The following is a 25,741-nucleotide window of genomic DNA, read 5'->3' as shown; positions in this document are numbered from 1 at the left end:
TTATGGATCATCTCCATATTTAAGTAGCACCACTGTAGGAATAAATAATAAACATTTATTCAGTAGTTTACTATGTTCCAGGAATATGCACTTTACGTGTATTAATTTAAAGTTTACCTCAGAGTATGCCTATAAGGGAGGTACTATTATTAGCCCCATTTTATAAATATAAAAACTGAGACACAGGAAGGTTGTTATTTGCCTAGTGTCACATAGCTAGTAAGTCTAGAAGCCTGAATATGATATGCTGTTTATAAATTTGCATCATATACATGTATATCTTAAAGTAATAACTTACCAGTTTAAAAGACAAATTACATTTTAAGAGGAAGATAGCTATCCTTCTAAGTTATAACCTATTGAATTTTGGTATCCAGTAGTTAGTGAAAATAACATACTGCTATTTTTTTCCCTTTATAGTCAGTTCATCAGTTACTTCCTCCTACTTACCGAGATGTTTGGCTGGAGTGGAGTGATGCAGAAAAGAAAAAGGAAGAATTAAATAAAATGGAAACCAATAAACCACGTGATCTTTTTATTGCCAAACTTCTGAATAAATTGAAACAACAACAGCAACAGCAACAACAGCATTCTGAAAATAAGAGAGAAAACTCCGAAGATCCTGAGGAATCTTGGGAAAATTTAGTTTCTGATGAGGATTTTTCTGCACTGTCCTTGGAATCAGAAAAGGCAGAAGATTTGGAACCTGTTAGAAACCTCTTTAGAAAGTTGCAAAGCACACCTAAGTACCAGAAACTTCTAAAGGAAAGGCAACAGTTACCTGTGTTCAAACACAGGAATTCAATTGTCGAAACCCTTAAAAGGCACCGGGTCGTGGTTGTGGCCGGTGAAACAGGGAGTGGTAAAAGTACTCAAGTACCACATTTTCTTTTGGAAGATTTGCTTCTAAATGAGTGTGGAACAAGTAAATGTAACATTGTCTGTACCCAGCCTCGAAGAATCTCAGCAGTGAGTTTAGCCACAAGAGTGTGTGACGAGTTGGGCTGTGAAAATGGACCTGGAGGAAGGGTAAGATGTTGTTCAGCTCCACCTCAGTGAATGGTGACATTACTCATTTTTGCTCTTGGGATCCAAATGGAACAGGTACCATATATGAGTTTTGACTGTTACTGGTTGTTTAGTAGCACATCTCAAGCACTTTTCATGTTTTCTTTGATCTGATATTATGCCACTCTCCTTCCTGTGAAAAGGATTATTAGTAATTCTGTCATTAAAATTCTCATATAAAAAAAAATATTCACTTTAATTGAATATTCAAATATGTTACATATTAAATTAAACATTCAAAGAATACAGACAACTACAAATTTGACTCTAATATCATATATCTCAGGTTTTTGCAAATCTTTTCTGTGGCATGTATTCCTGAAAGATTTTCATTAATTCTTTTCAGTGAGCACAAGGAAAAAACAACAGAGAAGAAAATGCTAGACTATTTTCAAACCCTGTGTATTCAAAAAAAAAAAGAAAAAGTACTTAAATATCTGTTGTGATGCAGGTATACACGAAACTGGCCAAACCTTAAACAGAGTGACTACTGTAAAGTACAAGAATTAATAAAGTTGGTTGGAACCAAATATGATGAATTCCAAGTTCATATAACTTAACTAAATTATACTTTGAATTGTTCTTTCTAGAGCTGGTATTTAATATTTTGGTCTCTATCTTTAAGATAGGTACCCCTCCATTAAAAATTTCTATGTAGCAAATTGGCTTTCTCTCATGGAATGTAAGAGGAAAAAAGACACAATTTCTGTCTAATAAGGAACTTATGTTAAGAGGATGACAGACATGTACACAGATAAAACAAAGGAATGGCTGAAGGAGTAAGAGAGAAGATGCGATGGGAATAGAAGTGACTTCAAGATTCCCATCAGGCCCCACTGGTATGATACCAGCTGCTTTTTAATGGTGGCAACTTTTATGAGATCATGATAGAAGAGTAGACCAAATTGTAGGAGCTACTTTAAAATTCTGTTCCTGAGTACCTCAATATTTTGCTCCAAGGTAATTTAATAAGTTAAACATCTATTAATGTTTTCTTAATCATATTCATGGTTCTTGAAGCAAGTGAACAGCTTTTTGTCTCAACACTTTGAAAAGAACAAAGATTTTTCTTGTTTAAAATTACCAAAACAAATATTATAGTTTTATATAATTGAAGACCATGGGAAAATAATTTTGATAATAAATTGCACTAAATAGATAGACTGTTCCATACGGTAGCAGGAACGGCACCTGTGCTTCGCTTTTTAAAGCTCATTTCCCAGATCACTTGTGAGAATCTAATCTCAGCCTTGTGTTCTCCCTTCAGAATTCTTTGTGTGGATATCAGATCCGGATGGAATCTCGAGCTAGTGAATCTACTAGGTTACTCTATTGTACAACAGGGGTTTTGCTAAGGAAACTTCAAGAAGATGGTCTCCTAACTAATGTGTCTCATGTTATTGTAGATGAGGTGAGTAGATTCTATAGTCGTGTTCAAATAAATTCTAATCATTTTTGTATTCAAATGATGTTACTTCTAATACTAGCTAACATTTTCTTCATGCGTACTAAATGCCAGACACTTTACATATAATAATTAATTTCCTCTAACAAATTTGTCTCATGTTAATTATTTAGTAAATACTATATAACATTTGCTTATGCTAAATGCTGTTGTAAGGACTGCGTGTATATAAATTAATTTAATCCTTCCAGCAATCCAGTGATGTAGATATTATTATCTCTATTTTATTGTTGAGGAAACTAAGGCATGGAGAGGTTAAATAGCTTAACAAGTTCATGCAGCCAGTAAGTTCTGTAACTGAGGGTTCAAACCCAGGCAATCTGGCTGCAGTCTGTGCTCTTACGAGTATACTGCCTTTTAACTACATTTAATTGTTAAAGGGTTTTCTCTGATTCTTACAAAAAACAAGCAATCTTCATCAATATGTCATTTTCTTTATAGCTATACCCCACTTGAATCAATTTGAATGTACAGCTTAAACTGAACTATGCCAAAAGTTTCACATTATTTTAAATGGCATACTAGCCTAGTATATGTAAACTGATTTGTTTTGTACATAATTTTTTCAAGAAGAAATAAGATATATAGTGTTTCTGCTATTCAAAAAATATTTTCAAAATTTTCTCTGATGTAAAGCTTTATGAATGTCTGTTAATTCACCAAGTTCAGAAGGCAGTAGTGAAAGTTCAGTCATTCGTTGATTTTTAATTAATAGACTACATATAGATTATTGGGTTATTTTCCTCTTTTTGGTTAGAAAATATTAGAAGTATAGAGAGGTACAAAAATGAAAATAAAAATTATCTATAATCTCATGACCCAGAAAAAAAAACAATGTTGACATTTGTGTACTTATATATGTGTATATTTTGTATGTATGTATATTTATTTTATAATTTTTTCATGTTATTAGATAGTCTACAAAACCATGATTTTTTAATGGCTTTATAGTAGTATATAATTTGGATGTCACATAATTTATTTAATCATTTTCCTGTTGGACAAGTTTAGGTTAAGATGTTTTTAAATATAATATTTTGGTAATAGATAAATGATAGAAATTCATTTTTATCTAAGGAGTCTTTATTCTTTAATGGGGGAAGAAATTGTACTATGATCACTAAGATGACAAAAAGAATTTATAGCTGCTTGAGAGGCCCATGAGGATAGAGTGTCAGAATTGTAGCTTTGCATGGCCAAGACCTAGATTTTATCAGTATCCTCAAGAATCAGTGTAAGTCAAAATGCTAATTTATCTATTTATAATTAGAAATTTTTACTGCTACGTAAGTTGAAATATTTATATAAGTTTTCTTGGAGTCCCACATTATCAGAAAATTGCTTGGTAAATATATATTGAGGTGAACCCTAATTTAAAAGTCAGACCAACTTCAGGAAGCTGTTCTTTGATGGTTTAGTGTTAGCAGTCTGCAGACGTGATTTACTGCACTGTGCTTCAGTGTGATACTGTCAGCCTCTTGAACAGTACAGTAAGAGTAAGAAAATCCCCAGTGAAATTCATTATTGTGTTAAATATAAGGATGTAAGAGATGTTGGCACAGAGTTCATTATATTATTCAGGACTTTCTTTATGAAAATGCTCAGGAGATTATTTCTGGCCTTATTATTAGGAATAGTTGTGTGCTTGGTTTAGTTTATGGTCAGTGTGCGAGTTAAGTAGCTTTTCCGGCCAGCTGCTATTGTGTTTACAGCCAAATGTTTTGCCCACCTCTACCAAGTATGCTTAATAAAGTATAGATTTTTATTAGCTCTATTTTATGTTTTATGCTTTTTTCTTTTCTTTTTTTAAAAATCATTATCTGTATAAATTACCATCTATTTGAGGAGGTTCCCCAGATCTTTTTCACTCATTAGGAAATCTCTCTCCTGAGCTTCAGACATAAATATCCTGGTCAAACCACCACATTATTACTTCTTTCTCCCACATCCCCTAAATCCAGTCACCTAGACTTGTTGATTCTACTTTGATTCTCACGTTCATTCACTTTCCTCCATATTCATTTGTGTTGCCCTCATATAAGCCACCATTATCTCCTTTATTACTAGAAAAGCCTGTAATGAAACTTCCTGCTTTTGTTTTCCTCTCCTCCACTATGTTCTCCACATTGTAGCCAGAGTTATCTTTTTTAAAACAAAACTCAGACCACATGACTAGTGCTTTACAATGTTTTAATCACTGCCCTGACTCAGAAGGATAAAGTCTCAACTCCATAACATGGTTTACAAGGCCTTACTGAGTACCTCGCCAGCTTTATCTCTTGCCTGTTCCCCGTCCCATGCTCAAGGCATCATTTTTGTTTTTCCAGTTCCTGAAACGTATTATGATCCCCCTCTCCACCATGATTTTGTACAACATCCCCTGGCCACTTTACTCCCTTTCTCATCCTGTTCCTTCCTCCTCCTTTTTTTCAAACTCATCTTTCAGTTCTCAGCATTGATGGCAATTTCTCTTAGATTTCCTGACCATTTGAATTAGCTACCCCTTATATATAATTTCAAACCAACCCCTTATATATAATTTCAAACCATCCTATACAATATACTCTCACTAGACTGTAAACTCTGAAATGAAGAGAACTGTCTTGACCTTTTTTTTTGGTGAGGAAGATTGGCCCTGAGCTGACATCTGTTGCCAGTCTTCCTCTTTTTGCTGAGGAAGATTGGCCCTGAGCTAACATCCATGCCCATCCTCCTCTACTTTGCATATGGGATGCTGCCACAGCATGGCTTGATGAGTGGTGCATAGGTCCGCGCCCGGGATCTGGGCCTGTGAACCCCCCGGCCGCCGAAGCAGAGCGTGTGAACTTTACTACCACGCCATGGGGCCAGCCCTTGTCTTGGTCATTTTTTAATCCCCAGCATCTAGCACATGAGTACTTACTATCTGTTCTGAGCGCTTTGCATGATCTCATTTGATTGTCACGGCCACTCTGTAAAGTCTCTATTATTTGTATTCTCGTTTTATAGAAGAAGAAATAGACCCAGAAATATTTAAATAACTCTCCTAAAGGCATACTGTAAGTGGCCAAGCTGAGAAGAATTGAACTCAAGCAGTTGATTCCAGAGCCTGAACGCTTAACCACTGTTGACTCCCTTCTAAGCAAATGAATGATCAAACATGTTTTAAGTTGTTATCTTGATGTTTTATCTTTGTGTGCTGCCTTAAATCTTATAAAATAAAATGGGGTAGAAATAAGTCAGACTATAGAAAGTTGGAAGATAGACTGGTACATTCAGCAGATAGTAAGTTCTGACAGTGTACCACATTTACTACGTTTTCTAGCAAGTTTACAGTGTTCTTCCCTAAAATACATATGTTAGAAGGGTATAAAACCCTTTTTCTTGGACAGTTGATAGAAACTGTCAGATTCCTACTAATCAGCTCCCCTTTTTCTACATAGTGAATAAACCATCTGTCTTACGGTAATGGCGACAGTATGGTTTATATTAGTGGCAGAACTTTAGGAGTCACCCTGGCTTCTCAGTGAAATTTGGGCGATACCTTAATCTTATCAGCCTAACACTTGCAAACTGTCTCCTCATGTAGAGTCCTACTATTGTAGCTAATCTTCTTCACTATATGCTGATTTTTACTGGCTTCAATTTTAGAGGGTGACTTAATTTTCAATTCTGAAGACCTGCCTTATTTGAAACATACAGCTCTTTCCCTCCACATGTACTGACTATATTTAAATATTGATTAACTTTTAGTAGATTTGAGTAATTGTTTTAGCCTCTTACTAGACTTTATGTATGATTAATTTTTTATTCCCTTTATACACAGGTTCATGAAAGAAGTGTCCAGTCAGACTTCCTACTAATTATCTTGAAGGAAATTTTACAGAAACGCTCTGATCTACACTTGATTCTAATGAGTGCCACTGTAGACAGTGAAAAGTTTTCTATGTATTTCACACACTGCCCTATTCTCAGAATTTCAGGAAGAAGTTATCCTGTTGAGGTAAATTTTCTTTATAATGTGTATGTAAACATGAACTACATTCTCACCAGGGAGTTTCCCAGAAGACAGGTCCTTATAGTCTGAGCCCAGAACTATTCCTAGGATATTGCAGGGCAAGAGAGGACCTGGAGATGGCCTTGGGAATCAGATGGTTGGTGCTGCCTTGACTGAGGGTAGATGGACTGGAAGGGAGGATTCTGCTGAAAGTCATACCTGAGAAGTAGAGAACATAAAACACATTTCCCTAGCAAAACCATTATATCCAGATCCAGGGTAGCTGCCTGGCAAAAAGGAACTCCTTTCTCACCCACCCTTCAAATTTAGGGTTGTCTTAGAAAACTTTTTTTCTGCCTATTCTATTCTTAATGTTTGCCCTTTTGGTTCAGCTGATAAAGACTGCCCTTTTAATTGGTTTTCACATATAAAAAATATACACTACAATGTAATTTGCCCCGAGACTTCTAGGGACAGACCCATCTCTATCAACTAAGGTTGTTTTTTTGTTTTTTTTTTGAGGGGGGTGGTTTGTGAGGAAGACCAGCCCTGAGCTAACATCTGATACCAATCTTCCTCTTTTTTACTGAGGAAGTCTGGCCCTGGGCTAACATCCGTGCCCATCTTCCTCTACTTTATGTGGGACGCTGCCACAGCGTGGCTTGCCAAGCAGTGTGTCAGTGCACGCCCGGGATGCGAACTGGCGAACCCCGGGCCGCCACAGCAGAGTGCGTGCACTTAACCACTTGCGCCACCAGGCCGGCCCCATCAACTAAGTTTTTTATTCCCAAAAAATGCAGAAAAAAGCTTTTTTCATAATATTCTAAATTAGCATTTGCTGATATTCAAAAGGACAATCCCCTTGTTCTCTTTAAAATATTTACTGAAATGAATTTGAGTTCACCATTTATATGCTTTAATCTATGCAGGTTTTTCATCTTGAAGATATAATAGAAGAAACAGGCTTTGTCCTGGAGAAAGACTCAGAATATTGTCAGAAATTTCTGGAGGAGGAAGAAGAAATAACCATTAACATTACAAGCAAGGCAGGGGGAATAAAAAAGTATCAGGTAAAAAGAAAACATTTTTAAAGACAGCTGATAATGATATCCAGGGCATAACCTGCCATGAGAGTTTTAAAATCATATGTTTGCCACAGTGAATTCGAGCATAATTTGGTAGAAGAGGAATAGAACGGATTATGAGCATGTTTTAAAGGTCATTTCTTTTATAGACTCTAGTCTTTGGTTTATGATATTTTGTCTCCTTACACTATTCTGGGCCATATAGATACACACAAAAAAATCAAGGACCATATAAGTAAGAAGCAACTTTTATTGTTTCATAGCAGTGATCAGTTACTGAAGAGTAAATTTGTAATGATTTTCTCTACTTTATCTCAACACCTTAGGTGGTCAGGATGGGGCAGGCCCAAAATCTAGATCCTTGCCATTGGTTTTCTTAGCAGCCTCTGTCCTGGCGTGAGCCAACCTTAGCTCTATAGTGAAGCTGTCCAGGGCAAGTACAGTTCTTCCTAGAGAATGTTTCAATGACATGTTTTTAGAAATATCGCAAAAGCTATATTATTCTGCATTTTAGCCAATGGTACTATATCCAGTATTTTCATTGTATCCACAGTATTTCATGCATGTATCCAGTCCACTGGAAGCACCAAGTTAGTTACTTTATCTTTTAATTAAGCAGTTAAACCAAGAAAGCAAAAACTAAAATCTTTCCCTAAAACTCCAGAGATAGAAATTAGAAACTAAAGAAAGACTTCAGAAAATTAAAAGTATTTCAAAAGAGATGATTGGAACTCAGCAACTAAAGTAGAATCTAGAAGGAATGAGGCAGGCATAAACTATTTATTAATGTTATTATGACCTCTCTTGGCCTCGCCTCTTTTCACTTGCCACAGAACAATGCATACATTGTTTTCTTCACTTCTTGTTTAATATGTACGTGCCAAGGTAAAAAGTTTTGCAATAGTTAAGGGGGCTGGATAAAATTAAATTATAGAAGAGAGATGAAATTTTACAATAACTTTTTACACTGTAACAAATTGTACTCTTACTATATTTTAACAAAATAATAATTGTGACAATGAGAAAAATATAGATTTGAATGAATGTAAATACCTCCTTTTTTCTTTCTTTGTCTTATAAAAATACTTAATATTTTTGTTCACCTTTTTCTGATTGTGTTTCTTTTAGGAATTCATCCCAGTTCAGGCTGGAGCAAGTGCTGACTTAAATCCATATTACCAAAAGTACAGCAGCCGCACTCAGCATGCTATTCTCTACATGAATCCTCATAAAATCAACCTGGATCTCATCTTGGAACTTCTTACATATTTGGGTATATATCTATTTCTAATGTGTCTCCTTTTCTTTTGAGAAAACTTTTCTACTAACTGGAGATTTTTTATTAATATCTTATGTGCTGTTCCTTATCTTTTTTTTTATTTTGAATATTTATCGTTTTAAAAATTTTAGACAGAAGCCCCCAATTCAGAAATGTTGAAGGAGCAGTACTGATCTTTTTACCAGGCCTTGCTCATATTCAACAATTGTATGATCTTCTATCAACTGACAGAAGATTTTTTTCTGAACGGTAACTGTAAATCTTCATTATATTCCTGGTAGTTTTAAAATAGAAAAATGTTTTTGTACATTAAAACTTTTGATCATAGTTTTCAAAATCTTTTCACCTTTAGTTAAAATTGTCCGTGGTGAAGCAAGTTTATTTTTTAACATTTCTATTATAGCATTTTATCTACTAAAAATTTTAGGTACCATTTCTGCATTTGTTCTATTTTCTTAATAAGATTAAGCAGAGGGAATGCTATGGATAAGAATAAGATGGTGACTCCCCTACCCAACCCACTGGGTGATGTAAAAACCCCAGCAAGGTTGCAGTTTATAGTCTGTACATGTTGAATCAGCTGTTTACCATATCCGTTTTGATACAGTTTATTACTATTGTCTTGGTTATCACTTCAACATCAGAACATATTTAAAGAATTCTTTAGACCCTATATTCCATATAATTCATTCATATTAAACTTTTTCTTTTTGATGAGTATATATGGGGTTTCATTGTACCATTCTCAGAGCTTTTGTGTGTTTAAAATTTTTCCTAATAAAAAATTTAAAAGTTACTTCCTATTTGCAAATAAATTTTGTTATTCTTTGCAGTGTCTTCTAAAGAGAAACTCTTGCTAAGAACTATGATTTTAACTTTCAGATATAAAGTGATAGCTCTGCATTCTATTCTTTCAACTCAGGATCAAGCTGCAGCATTCACACTTCCTCCATCAGGAGTCAGGAAGGTAAATTCAGCACGGCAAATTTATATGTGATCCATCTGAGAATATTTTATGAAAGTGTTATGACTTTTTATCATGAAAGACTTATTAAGTGCCTTACAGTGCATGGCAGACTCCAGATGCTCTGCAGCTTAACATAATCAGAAGTGAATCCAATATTAAAATTCAAGTATTTGACTATTTATATTATATGTTATTAAAGGGACAAGGCTTTTTTAGGGGAGTGATAATTGAAAAATATGGCATGGATGTTGCTTGTGAAAAGAAAAATCAGTACTTTTCCCCCAAGAAGGCATCATGAAGGATGTTGGGTGTCAGGAGCTATTTGAATCCTAGGAGGATTCTTTGTTGTTCTCTAGGCTATTCACCCCTGATTATTTTTGTAATACACAGACCATCAGGTTAGGAAACAATCTCAGTATTTTCATTGTCTTCTCTATTCAGGATTTTGAATGAAGAGACACTTGGCAAAGAGAGTTTCTCAGATCTTGAACCCTCTCTCAGAAGGGGAAAGAAGAGCACAATGTAGGAACTGTGGGGAACACCGAGCACCCAGAAAGAGCCTGGACTATAATGCAGGAGGCCTGGGTTCTCATCCCTATGCTGCTGCCATGTTTGTGGCCTTTGGCAACCCACTCACTTTCTCATCTTTAAAAGGAATTAGATTAAACTGATGGTTTTCTAACTGTGCTCTGAGAACTCCAGGGGTTCTGAGGCTGTGCTCTGATCTGTAACATTTGGGCTTCTCTGTCAGATTTTGTTTGAAGAAAAGAGTTCACCTCTTAACGAAAAAATCTGAAAGCTACTGAGGTAGAAGGATTGCATAGGTCCCATCTAAGTCTGACTAATCTGGGTTCTGTTTCCTAGGATAAATGAATAAGAAAAGCAAGCATTCAATACTGAAATACAGAGTTCAGTACAAATAGTGAAATACAGTACATATTGAATTTGACCTAGAATTTTCTAAATGTTTTACCTGTAGGGACTCAACAGAAAAAAATGTGGAAGATTGCACTATTCATCCATCACCATTAAGAATTTTAGAGCTAGAAAGGGGCCTAAGAAATCATCTATTTCTACCTCCTAATTTACAGCTGAGGTAACTGAAGTCCAGAGAGGTAAAATGACTTGGCTAAGACCACAAAGCTAGTAAGTAGCAGAGCCAGGGCAGCAACCCGGTTCTTATTGATGTATTGTTTTTTTCCTAATTAATTGTGAAGAGTTTTGCTGAGGTGTCTCCATTCTCTGACCCAATTTCCCATTCTATTTATGTCATTTTGAAGATGACTGGCGAGAATTAGGTGAATGGTATTTTTGTTGGAATAAAAATCTGGAACTTAAGCAAACTGAGGTGATGAAACTAATTAGAGCAAATTAAAATTACTTGATAATAGTAAATAGATTGTGAATTTTTGTAAATAAAGATGAAACTCACTTTTTAAAATCCATAGGCTCAAACTCTAAAGGAGTTTAAACGATGGCACATTGCTGAAAGTTGTTACCCAAATGTTTTGGCTTTTTGTTTATTTTCAGATTGTTTTAGCAACAAATATTGCAGAGACGGGTATCACTATTCCAGACGTTGTATTTGTAATTGATACTGGAAGAACAAAAGAAAATAAGTAAGTTTGAATTTCCCAAATCAAAACATTTGGAACCTGAAAAAGGTTTGGGGCTCTTGAATTTTTAGGAGAAGTCACAGATCATATAGAGAAAATCCCAAATGTCCTAATTCTGCCCAAACCAAAAGCCTCAGAGAAATTGTAGGAAACTTTAAAATGTCTGAGAATAAATGTCAAATTTTATGTCATGGGTTTTCCCATAAATAATGCCAGCATGCACTGCTACTTTTAGAAAAGTGCTCCCTGAGAAAATTTTCAGAACATAAGTTTTTGTAAATTTGTTTGTAAAATAGATTGTTTTACCAAAGCATTATTTGTGGGATTATAAAAAAGAGCATGGGTTTTACAATCAGTTGGGTTTAAATCTCTGTGTAATCTTGAGCAAGTAAAATAACCATCAGTTATAATCATCAGCTTCCTCTTATATAAATGGGAAAAATGAAAATTTCATAATTGGAAGTGCCTAGTACAGTAATTAGCATGTAACAGGTAACCTTAACTGAATCTTCAAGAAAAAGATTACTACTTTATAAATGTTTTAATGTTTATATTGCATAAATAGGGGAGACTGCCTTAGTAGTCTGTTGTAATCTATACACTGTCCCTAATATTGGGAAACTTGAACAATATTTGGAAATGAGTATGACTGTCCAGTACAAAATAAACCCTTGATTTTTTTAATTGTATCTTTAGAGGAAGTGTTTTCAGGGTTTAACCATATCTTGTGAAAGGTATTGTTGTAATGTTCACAGTGGCATTTCTCAAACTCAAAGAATTCTTGTTGCATAATTAATAGGCATTCCACTTAAATCAAAAAGGTTCCATGGTCAGATTAATTTGGGAAAGGGTAAGTTAAACAGGTTTTTTTTCTCGTGCCAGAGCTTTTAATTTGGTAGTATGAGATTTAGTATGCAGTGTTTGCTAAATTATTTAAATATGAAACACGATTTGGGAAATATTGGTCCACAATGATAATGGACTTGTTTTTTTTTTGATGAGGAAGATTTGCCCTGAGTTAACACCCCTTGCCAGTCCTCCTCTCTTGCTTGAGGAAGATTAGCCCTGAGCTAACATCTGTGCCAGTCTTCCTCTATTTTGTATGTGGGACACCGCCACAGCATGGCTGGTAAGTGGAGTAGGTCTGTGCCTGGAATCCGAACCCATGAACCCAGGCCACTGAAGCAGAGCACGCAGAAAGTGAACTACTTGGCCATGGGGCCAGGCCCGGTAATAGACATTTTTTAGCCTATCTTAAACTTAATTTTAAGAGTCAGATATTTCCAGCTTTTTAAGATTTTGATTTAAGTCAATTAGCTACATTTCTCTCCTAAAACATAGGTACCATGAAAGCAGTCAGATGAGTTCTTTGGTGGAGACCTTTGTCAGTAAAGCAAGTGCTCTACAGCGCCAAGGGAGAGCTGGGCGGGTCAGAGATGGCTTCTGCTTCCGACTGTACACAAGAGAAAGGTATGGCCAGCACTAGAATTGAAAAACACATGAATCAAGACAGTGTGGCATTTCTGGTAATATGTAAGTATTTAGTATTATTTGATTTTATTTTTCAGATTTGAAGGCTTTATGGACTATTCTGTCCCTGAAATCTTACGAGTGCCTTTGGAGGAATTATGTCTTCATATTATGGTAATCTCAAAGGAACTCAGATGAATTTTTTGTTCTTCACCCCTTTCTAGAATAACAAATGAAGACCTAAACTTATCTTACCTTGTGTTGCTCTAGATTTTCAAGTATTTTATTTACTCTTCTTTAATAAATGCCCCCTCCTTCCATCTTTTTATAAGTAAACCCACTGTGCTTTAATTCTGCCATAGGCACTCATACTTTATAGGTTAAAATACAGTACCATAACCCAGATCAGTAGTTATCAACTGGGGGACATATTGCTCAGATATTGCTCACCAGGGGACAATTGGCAATGTCTGGAGACATTTTTGGTTGTCAGAACTGGGGTGAGAGGGAGGCCATGCTATGGGCATCTACTGGATAGAGGCCACAGGTGCTGCTAAATATTCTGCAGGGCACAGCATGGTACCCTAAAACATAGAATTATCTGGCCAAAATAACAGTAGTGCTGAGTTTGGGAAACTCTGACTAGACCAAGGGCTTCCTAGTCTGAAAGATCTATAATATCTTTCAGTTCTTAGATTTTTGACTCTATAAATGAAGAAACTAAAAATAGGACTGGACGATCTCATCCTCATGCCCACCCCTTTCTCTGTCTCTCTCCCTCTCTCTCCCTCTCTCTCCCTCCCTCTCCCTCTCCCTCTCTCCCTCCCTCCCCCCGTCCCTCTCTCTCTCTCCCCCTCCCCCTCTCCCCTCCCTCTCTCTCCCCTCCCTCTCCCCCCTGTCCCTCTCTCTCCCCTCTCCCCTCCCTCTCTCTCTCCCTCCCTCCCTCTCCCTCCCTCTCTCCCTCTCCCTCCCTCTTCCCCCTCCCTCTCCCCTCTCCCCTCTCCCTCCCCTCTCCTTCCCTCTCCTCTCTCTCTCTCCCCTCCCTCCTCCCTCCTCCCCTTCTCTCTCCCCCTCCCCCTTCTCTCTCCCTCCCTCTCTCTCTCACACACACACACACACACACACTCTCCCAATTATGAGAAAAAGAATAGGACAGTGTTACTCAGACATGTATCCTCTTTGTTCAGAATTTTACTTAACACAATTTAGTTCCAATTTGACCATCTCTTTGGGTAGTGTTAATTCTTTCTGATCACATACCAATTTATCACTCTTTTTCAACCTGCAGAAATGCAATCTTGGTTCTCCTGAAGATTTCCTCTCCAAAGCCTTAGATCCTCCTCAGCTTCAAGTAATCAGCAATGCAATGCATTTACTCCGAAAAATTGGAGCTTGTGAACTAAATGAGCCTAAACTGACTCCATTGGGCCAACACCTTGCAGCTTTGCCTGTGAATGTCAAGATTGGCAAGATGCTTATTTTTGGTGCCATATTTGGCTGCCTTGACCCAGTGGTAAGAAAAACAACGCTGCTGCTTCTCCACTTTAAATATCATTTTGGCTGGGAAATTATTAAGTTTGGAAACGATTAAAAAAATTTTTTTTAACTAAATAGAATGTACTAACATTGCAATCCAAGAGGTCTGACTGCTTGAGAATTTTTGAATATTTAACTTTTTATATTTATATACAAGAAAATATATTCATCCATTTATGTAAGTGTACTGTAGGTACTATTTTGTAAGTGGGTTTGGTTTGTCTAGACTTTTGCTATCAAACATCCCACTTGAAATATTTAATTGAATACGTAGTAGATGATTCTTAGGAAGCTTTGAACCCCATAGGCTTTCATGAGTAGAATCAAAAACTTCCTTCTTCCCCTTTTTCTGGGTTCTCTCTCTGAGGCAGCAATTACCAGCAGTTCTGTTTTCTCAGATTATCTCAGAATTAACAAATGTGTACCTCTGTCTGAATTGCTGGGCTCATACACCCGCTGTGCCATTCCAACTTTCCAACTTTATCAAGCTGTGGCCTTTTCTGGGACTACAAATCAAGGCTGTTTAAAAACAGAACAGAGAGAGTGTGACTTACTCTAGTCTCTTTTTCTCTAGAATTAGAAATAGATACCAAATGGTGCTGAGTCCAAAAAATAACCTCTGCCATGATAGTTGATTTAACAAGCTGCAACAACAACAAATGGGTGGTTATGTAGTCTAAATTATTTACGTATTTAAAGAGCATTGCACCTAATGGAAATTCAGTAGGCTGGGAGTCAAGGTATCTGAGCTATGATTCTAGTATTGCTTTTGTGTGACAGACTATAAATTATTTACACAAATGTTCAGTTTTGTTATCTCTGATTCTGGTGATATTACCTCTTTATCTCACAAAGGTGGTATAAAAGTGATATATTTTTAAAATTCCATAAAATGAAAATGTTACCTATTGTAGAACATGATAAATGTATTGAAAAGAAGAAACATGCAACTTAAAAGTGGGATTGTTTTATGATTTGCTTTCTTTTACGAATCAGCTTTCAGTGTATACCTCTTGACTGATAAATTGTTTGGTTATTTATGGATAGGCAACACTAGCTGCAGTTATGACAGAGAAGTCTCCTTTTACCACACCAATTGGTCGAAAAGATGAAGCAGATCTTGCAAAATCAACTTTGGCTGTGGCGGATTCAGACCACCTGACGATCTACAATGCATATCTAGGGTAAAGGAATAATCTGGGTGTAATGACCTCAGGTTTACTTTTTAAAAGATTTATCTTTGACTTTCATTAAAAAGATACAAATAAGATTTAAATTTATTTTTAGTTACTTTGTCAAGGTATAATTATAAGATTCATATTTTTATAATCCTTTCTAAAATTTAAGAACAGTGTACTTTGTACTATTATATGTATGTTACCTCGTATTTGAAGTTAATAATTTACTGTTATACATAAACAGAAAAAATACCTGTATTGCAGTTGAAATTCTTATATACAATTGGTAGATCCTAAAACAAGCAAGACCTCTCCTCTTTTTAAATTTTTTTTTTATTTATTTATTTTTTTCCCCAAAGCCCCAGTAGATAGTTGTACGTCATAGTTGCACATCCTTCTAGTTGCTGTATGTGGGATGCAGTCTCAGCATGGCCGGAGAAGTGGTGCGTCGGTGCGCGCCTGGGATCCAAACCCAGGCCACCAGCAGCGGAGCACGCGCACTTAACCGCTAAGCCACGGGGCCGGGCCCCTCTCCTCTTTTCAAATGATTATAATTTAATTAAAGCTTACTTTGGTTAGTGGCTCTGAAAAAGAGAGTTTGAAAAGAAAACATGTTGAACTTCAATCATCTTATTTATGTAGATGGAAGAGAGCGCGACAAGAAGGAGGCTATCGTTCTGAAATAGCATATTGTCGGAGGAACTTTCTTAATAGAACATCACTGTTAACCCTAGAGGTAAGTCTTAATACGGCTGTCTAATTCAGTGTCATGTAGTTGACTGATGGGTTTATTTATCCTAGGCAAAAGAAATGCCTAGGATAGTGCTTGACACATAGTAAGTGTTTAATAAACATTTGCTGAATTAATAAATTTGTAGTTTTTGGTTTTGTTGTGTCTCCCAACAGGTAACCTGTATGTATTATATAGTGATGTAAAATAGTATTTAATAATCATAATGTATTCAGGAAATGATTAAAAAAAAAGAGGCAACATGATTTCTTAGAAATAACACTAGCTTGGGAATTAGGATAGTTGTCTATACAACAGCTCAGCTTGGGAAAGTTAATTAACCTAAGTCTCAGTTTCTCATTAAAAAAAAAAAGGAATGGAATGGGGATAATCTACAGTTCTTCTCGACTCTGAAAATCAGTTGTTATTTTTCTTTAATTATTATGGAAAATTTCAAACATATGTAAAAGTAGACAGAATAGTATGATGAACCCCTGGTACCCATTTCCCACTTCCATAATTATCAACGTGGTCAATCTTGATTTATACTTCCCTTATTCCACACTCTGCCCTCTACATTATTTTTGAAGCAAATCCCAGGCATCAGATTGTTATGTATCTCTCAATAGGACTCTTTTTTTCTTTAACATTATCACACATTAGAAAAATAATAATAATTCCTTAATATCATCAAATGTACAGTATTTAAATATCCCTGATTATCTCACCTTTTTATAGCTAGTTCAAATCATGATCCAAACAAGGTCCACACATTTAATTTGGTTGATATCTCTTAAGTCTCTTAATTTAGAGTTACCCCTCTCTCTTACTTTTTTCCTATTTGCTGTTTTTTGAAGAAACCAGGTAACTTGTCCTATACAGTTTCCTGCATTCTGGATACGTCTGGTTGTATGCCTGTGGTATTGTTTAGCACGTTCTTCTGTGACCTATATTTACCATAGATGTTTAATCTGATTCAAGTTTTCATTTCTTTCTTTTTTGGAGTTGTCTCCCTTTTTGTAGTGTTAACATTTATTAGTGGGGTCAGCCAGATTTATCCACTGTAAAATTCCCCATTGGCTTTTCATGTAATGGTTTTAGCAGCCATTAATAACACTGAGACTTGGGGCCGGCCCTGTGGCTTAGCCGTTAAGTGCATGCGCTCCGCTACTGGCGGCCCGGGTTCATATCCCGGGCGTGCACCGACGCACGGCTTCTCTGGCCATGCTGAAGCCGCATCCCACATACAGCAACTAGAAGGATATGCAACTACGACGTACAACTATTTACTGGGGCTTTGGGGGAAAAAAAAAAAAGGAGGAGGATTGGCAATAGATGTTAGCTCAGAGCCGGTCTTCCTCAGCAAAAAGAGGAGGGTTAGCATGGATCTTAGCTCAGGGCTGATCTTCCTCACAAAAAACAAAATACTGAGACCCATTGCTTCATTGGGGTTGCAAAATGGTGATATTCTAATTCTACTTGTTAGCTAGAGTTCTTTCATAAAGAAGACTTTTCCCTTATCAATATTTGGATATCCTGAGGTATAGTTTTTACAAGAAAATGAGGATGGAGCCAGCCCTGATGGCCTAGTGGTTAAATTTCAGCACTCTCACCACTTCGGTGACCGGGGTTTGTTTCCTGGTCGAAGAACCACACCACTTGTCTGTCGGTAGCCATGCTGTGGTGGTGGCTCACATAGAAGAACTAGAAGGACTTACAACTAGGATATACAACCATGCACTGGGGTTTTGGGGAGGAAAAAAAAAAGAGAAAGATTGACAACAGATGTTAACTCAGGGCAAATCTTTCCCTGCAAAAAGAAAAGAAAGAAAATTAGGATAAATGCTTGATTCTTTCCTTTTACTTAGCAGTTTTCATAATGAGTTGATTCCCAAGCATCTCCAAAGGTAATCAATGAATGTTGTTTTTGTAAACATCATTATGAACTTAGTGACTTAAGTATATTTGATGTGTTGCAGTCCTCTGTGGATGTTCATTTTCTGAGACTCACAGTGACCCCTTTGGCTACTGAGAGCCCCTGCATGCTTTCCCCTGACTCCTTTTCATGTAACCTCAGCAGTCTTTGATAGCTTCCTTGTTTTGGGTTTGACAATATGTTCAGGCTTATCTTGTGCATTTTATACTCCAGGCTGGAATCAGTCATTTTTCCTAAAAGCCCTGATTCCTTTTAAATGACATTCTTGTATATTTTCCTATATATTAGCCAGCTACTTAGTTTCACTGTGGGATGATAGTTATGAAAAGGCATCCTGGGCATCCTACCCTGTGGCTGATTGTGACTAGGTTTATAAATCTGCTCTTAGAAGGAAAACCTGATGACTTTGCCCATCACTCAGGTTTTGACTGATGTTCAGGATCAGAATTATTTCTGGGAGGAGAGAGAGTAGAATTGTAGTTAAAATGTAAAGTGATCATGAAAAGCAGGCCACCTCCACACCTATCTTTTTGTTCTTGTTGCATGGGAAATGGTATTTACTACAGATATGGTATAAAAGTATTCAGAAAATAAACTTACTGTATCTGTCACAGAATTCCCCTATTCTGCACTCATATTTTAAAAGGTTGAAAAATATTTTATTCCCATATAATTTGACCCATTATTTTTTGTGATTTAAAATAACTGCTTTGATGACAGCAGGGACTTCTCTAAGTGGAATGAACTTTGTCCTTTTTGAAGCAGATAAAGGGATAAATTGAAGAAACAGCAGCCTCTGTGCCAACTGAATGGAATTCAAGATGTGGAGAGCTAATCAACACTCCTTTGTCTCCACTCCACTTCCTCCCAACCTCCAAGTTGCCTCCCACCCCTTCCTTCTGTGAGCCTTTTCTTCACCTTCCCTGGGCTGGAAGGTTTTCCATCTCTTGACCAACCCTGTGTGTTATAGCAGCTGTCTGTTTGGTCTTTCCTCCCCTGGAATCAAAGTCCCTTAGGCCCCAAACCAGACACCTAAAGGAAATCCTAAATGTAAACGTCACCTTTTAATCACTTGTATCCTGTTTACTTTGAAAAATGCTCATCCTTCCAGTAGTATTTTAGCTGATTGGCACTACTAAAGGTAGAAAAAGATTTTAGGCAATGATTTTAGATGAAATGAAGTTGCCATTAATAAACTTTGTCAGAGTTCTTTAGGAAATTAAGGTGAGATTCCCAGAGACAAATGAAGACGGTACTTGCAGTCTAGGATCAAGATTCCTCTATAATTCTTCCTCAATATTGTTCTCTATGGGACTGTCTTCTGAGTAAAATGTTGAAAGGAGAGCTACTATTGAAGTAAATATACTGAGTGAAAATGTCTTCGGGCATATTTTTATTGCTCTCACATTTTACACATTCTTATGTTTTATGACATCTAAAGTCTTGGGGTAGCAGAAACAGATGCCTACTTAATCTTTGACTTTCCAGTATCTTTTTTTCCCTCCCCAATTTAATTTGGTCTATAGTTAACTAAATAATAATTTGACATCCTGTGAATTTTGATAGGAAACAGTAATATAAATTACAAGGTTATTTGGCAGTTTCTCTATTTTAATTAATATGATCTTGTCTCTTTTTAACATAAACCAATCTAGGATGTAAAGCAGGAGTTAATAAAGTTGGTTAAGGCAGCAGGATTTTCATCATCCACAAATTCCAATTGCTGGGAAGGAAACAGAGACTCACAGAACCTTTCCTTCCAAGAAATTGCCCTTCTTAAAGCCGTACTGGCCGCGGGACTGTATGACAACGTGGGGAAGATAATCTATACAAAATCAGTTGATGTTACAGAAAAATTGGCATGCGTTGTGGAGACAGCCCAAGGCAAAGCACAAGTACATCCGTCCTCAGTAAACCGAGATTTGCAAACTTATGGATGGCTCTTATACCAGGAGAAGGTAAAGTGCTTATTCTTAAATTCCAGTATTCAGGGCATTATTCTAGAAGTCACTCAACACGTTAGGATGCCCCACCCAGTATTATATTTAATTCTTAAATTGAGTTATTCATTTTTGTTCATATTTGAAATCAAGATGTACATAGTTTCTCAATGAAAACAAGTCCTTATTTCTTTCATTTAATTAAAGAAAAATATTAAGGTTTCTACTCCATCATCATCTTTTCTACTTAAAGACAATTATAGCAAATAGATGTTATTTAATAATGTATCAGTTCCCTGAGATTTCACCAAAAGTGCTGTCTCAAAAGGGAAAAAAGACATGTTATATGTGCATTTCCAAATAAGCGGAATATGGGATGGCAACAGTGTTGAGTTACAGTATAACCTAAGATAATTTAATAGCAAATATTTATAGATTACAATTAAAACAGTAAACCTTTTGAATCATAGCTTGTTAAAGTAACAAGGATCCATAATTCACGCACTGGCTTGAATAACTCCCAGCATATCATTCAAACTTAAATGTAAAACATGCGACATTACTGACTAATGGTCATAGCTGATCATTGATCTAGAAACCACTTTGAAGCTTAATCATAATTTTATTTTTGCATTAATTATTTAACAGCATTAGCATTATAAAATTGCTTGTTCATAGTTTCATTTATGTTCAAGGTATATAATTCAGCATTAGAATGTTTCAAATGCCATAGTATAAATACACAAGTGGTGATTGTGATTATTATAAAATGGGCAAAGTATGCGTATAAGAGAATGTAAACATGCAGCTTTACAAAGCTTATGACTTAAAATATGTAGTAGCAAATTATAGAGAAATGCTTACATGAAACAGATAAATCAATTTCTTATATTTTTAGAAGTTCCTTTTTCTCTTTATTCCTACGCAGATAAGGTATGCTCGGGTATATTTGAGGGAAACCACCCTGATAACCCCTTTTCCAGTTTTACTTTTTGGTGGTGATATAGAAGTTCAACACCGGGAACGTCTTCTTTCTGTTGATGGCTGGATCTATTTTCAGGTACATGCTACAGCTGATCTTAGTGATTATATTAAAATTTCTGCTTCCAGTACCATTGAGATTTTTAAAAATTTTATTTGTTTGCATAATTTCTTCCTATAATTTGACTTAAAATAGAAGACTTCCTTGTTTTATCTTGTCTCTATGGTTTTAAATCTGTTAAATTTGAAAATCAAGTTATATTGCTATTACAGAATACATTTGTCAGTAATGATAATTTGCCATGTGTTGGGTACTTTAGCAGTTAACTTTTACATGGATTATCCCAAATTTAATACCCTAACAACCTTGTTAGATAATTTCTATAGTTTCCTTTCTATAAGTAAGGCACTTAAGCTTAGTGAGAAGTTAAATAACTTTCCTAGATTACATGGGATTGTTATTGGTAGAGCAAGATTTAAAGCTAAAACCAACTCATCCTCAAACTCATGCTCCTTCCACTACATTGTGCTACCTATAAAAAAACTCAAACAGATTGATAGCTTTTAATGCATATTGTTGAATTCTTCTCTGGAAAAATTAGACCAATCAATGCTACTGGCAATAAGTTTATTTCTCTGTAGTCTCATCAACATGGACCAGTTTAAGCTAAGCAAATCTAATACATTCTACTATGGTATACTGTGATAGCTATTTGTCTAAGACTAGAGATGGAGAGGTAACTTTTAAACGCAACTTTAAAAATATATGCACTTCTCACAAGGAGGCTGGGATGGTAGAAATGTTCTATAACTGGATTGTGGTGATGATTGCACAACTATAAATTTACTTAAAAATCATTGAATTGTACACTTAACAATGAGTAAATTTTTATGTTTTGTAAATTATACCCCAGTAAAGCTGTTAAAAAAAAAAATTCCGTTCCCAAAACTGCAGTCATCACTCCCACAGAGTTGATATAAGAGAAGAAAACAAACAATGATTGGGATAATGGTTGATTTTGGAAAGAGATATCAAATTTATGGGTACTTACCAAGAAAATGGAGGTTTGTGTAGCTTAGCTACAGGAAATAATTTACCTATATTTTTCCCATAATGTTTTATATTAAAGTTAAGATGTGCTAAGGCAAATCGTAAGGTATACATGCTTACCTTGATTTATTTAAACGTGTTCACACTCCCAGGGATTAACTTTGTTCAATTTGTCATCTCCTCAACAGGCCCCTGTAAAGATAGCCGTCATTTTCAAGCAGCTAAGAGTTCTCATTGATTCTGTTTTAAGAAAAAAGCTTGAAAATCCTAAGATGTCCCTTGAAAGTAAGTGTTTGATTCTAGTGTAGGTAGAAAACAGTATACTTTTAAACATTGGAGTACACTATAGCACACTGAAGTCTTAAATTCCATGTGATTAAAAGTTGTTTAAATAAAATTTATTTTATGCTGAATTCCATCAGACTCATAGATAATTCTTCATTATTCACAACCTAATTATCCTCTTAAGATTCTTTTAGTTTACTCCTTCCTCTTCTAAGCTTCACTTCTAAACTGGCCATTTCACAGAAAAAAGGATAATAAAACAGCATTGTAAATTTTGCTACTTATTGGCATACTCATAAACTGGTAACACAGTCATTATAAAAAATAAGAATGAGGGACTTTCTGTGAGGTTCCCAGCATGTTTTCTCTATCATTCTCACAAATGCAGACCTATTAGTCTGTATAAAATAAGTACATTATTTTTCAGCAGAAATTTGCAGTGGACACGTCAGTTTCCAGTTAGTCTGGTGGAGTGTTTCCCAAACTTGCCAAATCATAAGAATCATCCTGGTAGTTGTTAAAAACACAAAGTCCAAAGACCTACCGCAGACATGCTGAATCTCCTCTATGGGAGAGGCCTGTGGCTGGGTTATTATTTTTTAATCTGTTTTAATTTATAACACTTCCCCTCTACTACCATCCCCTTTTTTAATTTTTTTAATTTTATTTATTTATTTATTTTTCCCCCAAAGCCCCAGTAGATAGTTGTATGTATGTATCCTTCTAGTTGCTATATGTGGGACGCGGCCTCAGCATGGCCGGAGAAGCAATGTGTCGGTGCGCGCCCGGGACCCGAACCTGGGCCGCCAGCAGCGGAGCGCGCACACTTAACCGCTAAGCCACGGGGCCGGCCAGCCATCCCCTTTTTTAAATGCAATTATTTTTAATAAACTGGGTTATTTTTCTGGTAGAATTTCCCACATTTAGGATTTGGTTGGTTGCATCTTCCTGCTTTGATTTAACATGTTTCTCTATTCCCTATATTTCCTACAAACTGGTACTTATATCTAAAGGCTTGATTAGAATCAGGTTTTTAGGAAAAGAATGTTTTCTAGTTGGTGCTATATTCTTCCCATTGCATCACATCAGGAAGCACTTAAATTCAGTTTTCCTAATGATGTTGAGAATTGATCAGTGGGTTCGATATGATTGTATTTCACAAGTATCCCAGTTAATTCTCATAGTCAGGCATGTTGGGGAGCCTGAAGCCTCACACTGTTTGTATAACTGAATGTGAATGTGTAAGCATGTAACTGTATTAATTTTCCTATACTGCTGGAAACTTAGATCAGGTCTTGACATATTAAGAGATGTGGGATCATTTCTTAGGGAGCTTTGTGCATTACAACTCAACTTTAGAAAGAATTACATTATATAAAGGACAGGCTGAACCTCAACTTTTAAGAAAAGTGAACTTTAAAATGATTTCAGTGTTTCTCTTTGCCGTAAAAGAGAAAGAGAACTTACCCTCAGATGAAGCATATACTTTTGACTTGGGAGGGAGGATGAAGTACATTAGTATCCTCTCTTTCTGGACTTTATAATAAGAAAAATTGTGATATAATGCCAGGCTTTTGAAAAAGAAGTAACTAAACTTGCTCTTTTGCTTTCTTTTACTCTATTCTTCCTCAGATGAAAAATCATGGATCTTTCTAGACCTGCCATTGTTCCCCTTGCAGCAAGTGACCTTTCTTTTCCCTTTTTTTCTTTTTTTATAATGCCATGGTCCCCAGGAACCTGAATGTCAGGCCGTGGGCCCAGTTATCAGAATTCCCCATTGCCACCATTGAAACCCCAGAGCATTCTCTTATTGAAAAGTCTAATATAAATACAGAATTTCAGTCTTGCAGCCCTGATGATTACAACTGTCTAAAGAGTGGTTATGAAATTCTTAGGAAGTCACAATATCTGAGCAACTGTTTAGAAGTAGAAGCAGCTGTTGACAAAACCTCCTTAGTAAATAATGTAGCCTCTGTTGCTCTATTTGTTAAATTAATTGGTGTCTGATGCCTTTGTTATGTAGAAAGGTCTGTCACTTCCCCATTGACACCTCTCCAAGAGCACTTCCCTGTTAAAATTTGTTTCCTTTGGGCTAAACATGGAGAAACTGCTAACAGTTCCTTCGTTCTTGCTCACACTGTGGAAATCCTGACACTGAAGAACATGGAAGAGTCAGTAGAGCCTTGAGTATATTTGAGCCAGCTGAAAAAGTCAGGAAACTCCTTGTCTTAAAGGAATTTTTAAAGAAATAATTCTTTATAAAGGACTAACAGTTAATCATGTCATCTCTTAGGGTCTTAGCCTACTATTTGTCAAAGCAGGTGTAGTATAACTATAGCAATAATTAAAATAGGGCAACAAATTATGTAGACATCTCTAGTTTTATAGTGAATATTGCTGGTGTTAGTTTTGTATTCCAATTTAAGAAAATCTTTTAATGAAGTATACCTGTTGTTTACATGTGTATACATTGGAAAATTAGCCAGTGATGAATTTGTTCATGTGTTGTTTTTTTTCTTCCACTCAGATGACAAGGTTCTACAGATCATTACGGAACTGATAAAAACGGAGAATAATAATTGAAACTGAAATTCATGGTCAAACCTACTTTAAAAATTAAGATGAAGATACAGTCATAAAATTATGTGAAAATGGACCATCCCATTAAGTATTTCAGTACTTAAAATGTTGGTACTAGCCATAACTTAAAGGTGGTGGAAAAAAGCACATACTTTACACATGTGTAATTTTCTAGTTCCTTTTTAATAATGATTATTCTCAATGTATTTGCCACTACATTTACAATAAATTCTTTGGTATTATCCATGTTTTATTCATCATTGTGTACCTTACAGGCAAGGCCTCTGTCTTTAGTGTCTGTAACTTAGTGTTGTGATTCCCTGTTTACCCGCCTCATTCTCCATCAGTCCTTGACGTCTGGAGAGTTTAGACCTTCTTGACCCAGGAGAGAAAGGGAGCTCCAAAACCAGTTGTAATTAAATTTCCATGAAAAGGAACAGCTTCGGAAGTCAGTTATTTAATATTTGATATTCAAAATCAAAACCTAAATAAGTACACAGTGTTAATAGATGCCACTATTTTAGTAGCACTCACTAAGCATAAAACTGTAGTGCTAGAGGACAGGCAGGAATGGCTAATGCTGCCGTCAACCTTGGGA

At 36.0% G+C, this 25,741-nt stretch overlaps 1 protein-coding gene across 1 annotated transcript in view; it reads left to right on the top strand.

Moving 5' to 3' along the window:
- DHX29 (DExH-box helicase 29) overlaps positions 1 to 25,385 on the top strand; it is a 47,611-nt gene extending 22,226 nt beyond the window's left edge. Inside the window, exons 11-27 of the mRNA XM_004422816.3 lie at positions 421 to 1,029; positions 2,336 to 2,479; positions 6,339 to 6,515; positions 7,439 to 7,579; positions 8,723 to 8,867; positions 9,005 to 9,122; positions 9,756 to 9,840; positions 11,371 to 11,459; positions 12,798 to 12,926; positions 13,025 to 13,100; positions 14,215 to 14,439; positions 15,510 to 15,646; positions 16,283 to 16,376; positions 19,962 to 20,264; positions 21,175 to 21,306; positions 22,467 to 22,563; positions 25,091 to 25,385. Coding sequence (XP_004422873.1) covers positions 421 to 1,029; positions 2,336 to 2,479; positions 6,339 to 6,515; positions 7,439 to 7,579; positions 8,723 to 8,867; positions 9,005 to 9,122; positions 9,756 to 9,840; positions 11,371 to 11,459; positions 12,798 to 12,926; positions 13,025 to 13,100; positions 14,215 to 14,439; positions 15,510 to 15,646; positions 16,283 to 16,376; positions 19,962 to 20,264; positions 21,175 to 21,306; positions 22,467 to 22,563; positions 25,091 to 25,146 — 2,757 coding nt within the window. The 3' untranslated portion in view covers positions 25,147 to 25,385. The remainder of the gene's footprint in view (positions 1 to 420; positions 1,030 to 2,335; positions 2,480 to 6,338; positions 6,516 to 7,438; positions 7,580 to 8,722; positions 8,868 to 9,004; positions 9,123 to 9,755; positions 9,841 to 11,370; positions 11,460 to 12,797; positions 12,927 to 13,024; positions 13,101 to 14,214; positions 14,440 to 15,509; positions 15,647 to 16,282; positions 16,377 to 19,961; positions 20,265 to 21,174; positions 21,307 to 22,466; positions 22,564 to 25,090) is intronic.
- The last annotated feature ends 356 nt before the right edge of the window (positions 25,386 to 25,741 follow it).

The sequence above is a fragment of the Ceratotherium simum genome, chromosome 18 (genome assembly GCF_057802395.1).
Source record: "Ceratotherium simum simum isolate JZ-2026a chromosome 18, ASM5780239v1, whole genome shotgun sequence".
In the NCBI taxonomy this organism is placed as follows: Eukaryota; Metazoa; Chordata; class Mammalia; order Perissodactyla; family Rhinocerotidae; genus Ceratotherium; species Ceratotherium simum.
Note: the sequence above shows the minus strand (reverse complement) of the source record. Positions and strands in the feature narration are given on the sequence as shown.